At 43.8% G+C, this 7,666-nt stretch overlaps 1 protein-coding gene across 1 annotated transcript in view; it reads right to left on the bottom strand.

Moving 5' to 3' along the window:
• Positions 1–7,399, bottom strand: part of LOC118382827 (protocadherin Fat 3-like) — a 62,269-nt gene extending 54,870 nt beyond the window's left edge. Inside the window, exons 1-2 of the mRNA XM_052505042.1 lie at positions 7,277–7,399; positions 1,135–1,256 (exon numbers count right to left, since the gene is read on the bottom strand). Coding sequence (XP_052361002.1) covers positions 1,135–1,256; positions 7,277–7,399 — 245 coding nt within the window. The remainder of the gene's footprint in view (positions 1–1,134; positions 1,257–7,276) is intronic.
• Between the last annotated feature and the right edge of the window lie 267 nt (positions 7,400–7,666).

The following is a 7,666-nucleotide window of genomic DNA, read 5'->3' as shown; positions in this document are numbered from 1 at the left end:
CCAATAGAGGGTTACCCTCCCTGTCCCAATAGAGGGTTACCCTCCCTGTCCCAATAGAGGGTTACTATCCCTGTCCCAATAGAGGGTTACCATCCCTGTCCCAATAGAGGGTTACCCTCCCTGACCCAATAGAGGGTTACCCTCCTGTCCCAATAGAGGGTTACCCTCCCTGTCCCAATAGAGGGTTACTATCCCTGTCCCAATAGAGGGTTACCATCCCTGTCCCAATAGAGGGTTACCCTCCCTGTCCCAATAGAGGGTTACCCTCCATGTCCCAATAGAGGGTTACCATCCCTGTCCCAATAGAGGGTTACCATCCCTGTCCCAATAGAGGGTTACCATCCCTGTCCCAATAGAGGGTTACCATCCCTGTCCCAATAGAGGGTTACCATCCCTGTCCCAATAGAGGGTTACCATCCCTGTCCCAATAGAGGGTTACCATCCCTGTCCCAATAGAGGGTTACCATCCCTGTCCCAATAGAGGGTTACCATCCCTGTCCCAATAGAGGGTTACCATCCCTGTCCCAATAGAGGGTTACCCTCCCTGTCCCAATAGAGGGTTACCCTCCCTGTCCCAATAGAGGGTTACCATCCCTGTCCCAATAGAGGGTTACTATCCCTGTCCCAATAGAGGGTTACCATCCCTGTCCCAATAGAGGGTTACCCTCCCTGTCCCAATAGAGGGTTACCATCCCTGTCCCAATAGAGGGTTACCATCCCTGTCCCAATAGAGGGTTACCATCCCTGTCCCAATAGAGGGTTACCATCCCTGTCCCAATAGAGGGTTACCATCCCTGTCCCAATAGAGGGTTACCATCCCTGTCCCAATAGAGGGTTACCATCCCTGTCCCAATAGAGGGTTACCATCCCTGTCCCAATAGAGGGTTACTATCCCTGTCCCAATAGAGGGTTACCATCCCTGTCCCAATAGAGGGTTACCCTCCCTGTCCCAATAGAGGGTTACCCACCCTGTCCCAATAGAGGGTTACTATCCCTGTCCCAATAGAGGGTTACTATCCCTGTCCCAATAGAGGGTTACCATCCCTGTCCCAATAGAGGGTTACCATCCCTGTTTTCTTTTACAAATGTTTATAAAATCAAATTACTTTCAGGTCAAAAGTTATGTTGATTTACCTGAGCTGTTGGAACACAGGTGGACAGTCGTTCTGGTCTCCCACCTGGACACTGACCGTAGCACTGGTCTCCACTCCAGCCATGCTCAATGCACGCACCACTAGAGAGTAGGAACCTGTACGCTATATAAACACACACCACTAGAATAACAACCTGTACACTATATAAACACACACCACTAGAGTAACAACCTGTACACTATATAAACACACACCACTAGAGAGTAACAACCTGTACACTATATAAACACACACCACTAGAGTAACAACCTGTACACTATATAAACACACACCACTAGAGTAACAACCTGTACACTATATAAACACACACCACTAGAATAACAACCTGTACACTATATAAACACACACCACTAGAGAGTAACAACCTGTACACTATATAAACACACACCACTAGAGAGTAGGAACCTGTACACTATATAAACACACACCACTAGAGAGTAACAACCTGTACACTATATAAACACACACCACTAGAGTAACAACCTGTACACTATATAAACACACACCACTAGAGAGTAACAACCTGTACACTATATAAACACACACCACTAGAGAGTAACAACCTGTACACTATACAAACACACACCACTAGAGAGTAACAACCTGTACACTATATAAACACACACCACTATAGAGTAGGAACCTGTACACTATATAAACACACACCACTAGAGAGTAACAACCTGTACACTATATAAACACACACCACTAGAGAGTAACAACCTGTACACTATACAAACACACACCACTAGAGAGTAACAACCTGTACACTATATAAACACACACCACTAGAGAGTAGGAACCTGTACACTATATAAACACACACCACTAGAGAGTAACAACCTGTACACTATATAAACACACACCACTAGAGTAACAACCTGTACGCTATATAAACACACACCACTAGAGAGTAGGAACCTGTACACTATATAAACACACACCACTAGAGAGTAGGAACCTGTACACTATACAAACACACACCACTAGAGAGTAACAACCTGTACACTATACAAACACACACCACTAGAAAGTAACAACCTGTACACTATATAAACACACACCACTAGAGAGTAGGAACCTGTACACTATATAAACACACACCACTAGAGTAACAACCTGTACACTATATAAACACACACCACTAGAGAGTAACAACCTGTACACTATATAAACACACACCACTAGAGTAACAACCTGTACACTATATAAACACACACCACTAGAGTAACAACCTGTACACTATATAAACACACACCACTAGAGTAACAACCTGTACACTATATAAACACACACCACTAGAGAGTAGGAACCTGTACACTATATAAACACACACCACTAGAGAGTAACAACCTGTACACTATATAAACACACACCACTAGAGAGTAACAACCTGTACACTATATAAACACACACCACTAGAGTAACAACCTGTACACTATATAAACACACACCACTAGAGAGTAACAACCTGTACACTATATAAACACACACCACTAGAGAGTAACAACCTGTACACTATATAAACACACACCACTAGAGAGTAACAACCTGTACACTATATAAACACACACCACTAGAGTAACAACCTGTACACTATATAAACACACACCACTAGAGAGTAACAACCTGTACACTATATAAACACACACCACTAGAGAGTAACAACCTGTACACTATATAAACACACACCACTAGAATAACAACCTGTACACTATATAAACACACACCACTATAGAGTAGGAACCTGTACACTATATAAACACACACCACTACAGTAACAACCTGTACACTATATAAACACGCAATAGAGTAGGAACCTGTACACTATATAAACACACACCACTAGAGAGTAACAACCTGTACACCATATAAACACACACCACTAGAGAGTAACAACCTGTACACTATATAAACACACACCACTAGAGAGTAGGAACCTGTACACTATATAAACACACACCACTAGAATAACAACCTGTACACTATATAAACACACACCACTAGAGAGTAGGAACCTGTACACTATATAAACACACACCACTATAGAGTAGGAACCTGTACACTATATAAACACACACCACTAGAATAACAACCTGTACACTATATATACACAAACCACTAGAGAGTAGGAACCTGTACACTATATAAACACACACCACTAGAGAGTAGGAACCTGTACACTATATAAACACACACCACTAGAGTAACAACCTGTACACTATATAAACACACACCACTAGAGTAACAACCTGTACACTATATAAACACACACCACTAGAGTAACAACCTGTACACTATATAAACACACACCACTAGAGTAACAACCTGTACACTATATAAACACACACCACTAGAGTAACAACCTGTACACTATATAAACACACACCACTAGAGAGTAGGAACCTGTACACTATATAAACACACACCACTAGAGAGTAACAACCTGTACACTATATAAACACACACCACTAGAGAGTAACAACCTGTACACTATATAAACACACACCACTAGAGAGTAGGAACCTGTACACTATATAAACACACACCACTAGAATAACAACCTATACACTATATAAACACACACCACTAGAATAACAACCTGTACACTATATAAACACACACCACTAGAGAGTAACAACCTGTACACTATATAAACACACACCACTAGAGAGTAACAACCTGTACACTATATTAACACACACCACTAGAGAGTAGGAACCTGTACACTATATAAACACACACCACTAGAATAACAACCTGTACACTATATAAACACACACCACTAGAGTAACAACCTGTACACTATACAAACACACACCACTAGAATAACAACCTGTACACTATATAAACACACACCACTAGAATAACAACCTGTACACTATATAAACACACACCACTAGAGAGTAGGAACCTGTACACTATATAAACACACACCACTAGAATAACAACCTGTACACTATATAAACACACACCACTAGAGTAACAACCTGTACACTATACAAACACACACCACTAGAATAACAACCTGTACACTATATAAACACACACCACTAGAGAGTAGGAACCTGTACACTATATAAACACACACCACTAGAGTAACAACCTGTACACTATATTAACACACACCACTAGAGAGTAGGAACCTGTACACTATATAAACACACACCACTAGAGTAACAACCTGTACACTATATAAACACACACTACTAGAATAACAACCTATACACTATATAAACACACACCACTAGAATAACAACCTGTACACTATATAAACACACACCACTAGAGAGTAGGAACCTGTACACTATATAAACACACACCACTAGAGTAACAACCTGTACACTATATTAACACACACCACTAGAGAGTAGGAACCTGTACACTATATAAACACACACCACTAGAGTAACAACCTGTACACTATATAAACACACACTACTAGAATAACAACCTATACACTATATAAACACACACCACTAGAATAACAACCTGTACACTATATAAACACACACCACTAGAGAGTAGGAACCTGTACACTATATAAACACACACCACTAGAGTAACAACCTGTACACTATACAAACACACACCACTAGAATAAGAACCTGTACACTATATAAACACACACCACTAGAATAACAACCTGTACACTATATAAACACACACCACTAGAGAGTAGGAACCTGTACACTATATAAACACACACCACTAGAATAACAACCTGTACACTATATAAACACACACCACTAGAGTAACAACCTGTACACTATATAAACACACACCACTAGAATAACAACCTGTACACTATATAAACACACACCACTAGAGTAACAACCTGTACACTATATAAACACACACCACTAGAATAACAACCTGTACACTATATAAACACACACCACTAGAATAACAACCTGTACACTATATAAACACACACCACTAGAATAACAACCTGTACACTATATAAACACACACCACTAGAGTAACAACCTGTACACTATATAAACACACACCACTAGAATAACAACCTGTACACTATATAAACACACACCACTAGAGAGAAGGAACCTGTACACTATATAAACACACACCACTAGAGTAACAACCTGTACACTATATAAACACACACCACTAGAACCAACCTGCCCGCTTGACCCTATCCCCTCCTCTCTTCTCCAGACCATTTCCGGAGACCTTCTCCCTTACCTCACCTCGCTCATCAACTCATCCCTGACCGCTGGCTACGTCCCTTCCATCTTCAAGAAGCGAGAGTTGCACCCCTTCTGAAAAACCTACACTCGATCCCTCCGATGTCAACAACTACAGACCAGTATCCCTTCTTTCTTTTCTCTCCAAAACTCTTGAACGTGCCGTCCTTGGCCAGCTCTCCCGCTATCTCTCTCAGAATGACCTTCTTGATCCAAATCAGTCAGGTTTCAAGACTAGTCATTCAACTGAGACTGCTCTTCTCTGTATCACGGAGGCGCTCCGCACTGCTAAAGCTAACTCTCTCTCCTCTGCTCTCATCCTTCTAGACCTATCGGCTGCCTTCGATACTGTGAACCATCAGATCCTCCTAAACCACCCTCTCCGAGTTGGGCATCTCCGGCGCGGCCCACGCTTGGATTGCGTCCTACCTGACAGGTCGCTCCTACCAGGTGGCATGGCGAGAATCTGTCTCCTCACCACGCGCTCTCACCACTGGTGTCCCCCAGGGCTCTGTTCTAGGCCCTCTCCTATTCTCGCTATACACCAAGTCACTTGGCTCTGTCATAACCTCACATGGTCTCTCCTATCATTGCTATGCAGACGACACACAATTAATCTTCTCCTTTCCCCTTCTGATGACCAGGTGGCGAATCGCATCTCTGCATGTCTGGCAGACATATCAGTGTGGATGACGGATCACCACCTCAAGCTGAACCTCGGCAAGACGGAGCTGCTCTTCCTCCCGGGAAGGACTGCCCGTTCCATGATCTCGCCATCACGGTGACAACTCCATTGTGTCCTCCTCCCAGAGCGCTAAGAACCTTGGCGTGATCCTGGACAACACCCTGTCGTTCTCAACTAACATCAAGGCGGTGGCCCGTTCCTGTAGGTTCATGCTCTACAACATCCGCAGAGTACGACCCTGCCTCACACAGGAAGCGGCGCAGGTCCTAATCCAGGCACTTGTCATCTCCCGTCTGGATTACTGCAACTCGCTGTTGGCTGGGCTCCTGCCTGTGCCATTAAACCCCTACAACTCATCCAGAACGCCGCAGCCCGTCTGGTGTTCAACTTCCCAAGTTCTCTCACGTCACCCCGCTCCTCCGCTCTCTCCACTGGCTTCCAGTTGAAGCTCGCATCCGCTACAAGACCATGGTGCTTGCCTACGGAGCTGTGAGGGGAACGGCACCTCAGTACCTCCAGGCTCTGATCAGGCCCTACACCCAAACAAGGGCACTGCGTTCATCCACCTCTGGCCTGCTCGCCTCCCTACCACTGAGGAAGTACAGTTCCCGCTCAGCCCAGTCAAAACTGTTCGCTGCTCTGGCCCCCAATGGTGGAACAAACTACCTCACGACGCCAGGACAGCGGAGTCAATCACCACCTTCCGGAGACACCTGAAACCCCACCTCTTTAAGGAATACCTAGGATAGGATAAGTAATCCTTCTCACCCCCCTTTAAGATTTAGATGCACTATTGTAAAGTGACTATTCTACTGGATGTCATAAGGTGAATGCACCAATTTGTAAGTCGCTCTGGATAAGAGCGTCTGCTAAATGACTTAAATGTTAAATGTTAAATGTTAGGAACCTGTACACTATATAAACACACACCACTATAGAGTAGGAACCTGTACACTATATAAACACACTCCACTAGAATAACAACCTGTACACTATATAAACGCACACCACTAGAATAACAACCTGTACACTATATAAACACACACCACTAGAGAGTAGGAACCTGTACACTATATAAATAATATAATAATATAATAATATATGCATATACGCACATACAAAACATAGTGGACAATGACACACACACACACACACACACACACACACACACACACACACACACACACACACACACACACACACACACACACACACACACACAGACACACCTCGAAGTCGAGTGCCTTGCGGGTGGTGATGACTCCAGTGTGACGGTTGATTGCGAAATGGCGTTCGTTGTTACCGGCTGTGATGTCATAAACCAGCGCAGAGCGACTCAGGGCGGACACCATTGTGACGTACCTTCCTGTGGCAGAGTTCTCCATCACCTACAACACGTCATACTGTCACGTTCACAGTCAAGTTTGTTTGTCAATTCTATCCAACCAACCATCCATCCATTCAACCAACCAACCAACCAACCAACCAACCAACCAACCAACCAACCAACCAACCAACCAACCCTCCCTCCCTCCCTCCCTCCCTCCATCACTCCCTCCCTCCCTGTACCTCTGCCTGGTATTCTCTCTGGCTGAACTTGGGCTCGGAGGAGTCAGAGA

This window comes from Oncorhynchus keta, unplaced genomic scaffold (assembly GCF_023373465.1).
Source record: "Oncorhynchus keta strain PuntledgeMale-10-30-2019 unplaced genomic scaffold, Oket_V2 Un_contig_2206_pilon_pilon, whole genome shotgun sequence".
Taxonomy (NCBI): domain Eukaryota; kingdom Metazoa; phylum Chordata; class Actinopteri; order Salmoniformes; family Salmonidae; genus Oncorhynchus; species Oncorhynchus keta.
This window is presented reverse-complemented; position numbering and strand designations above follow the sequence as displayed.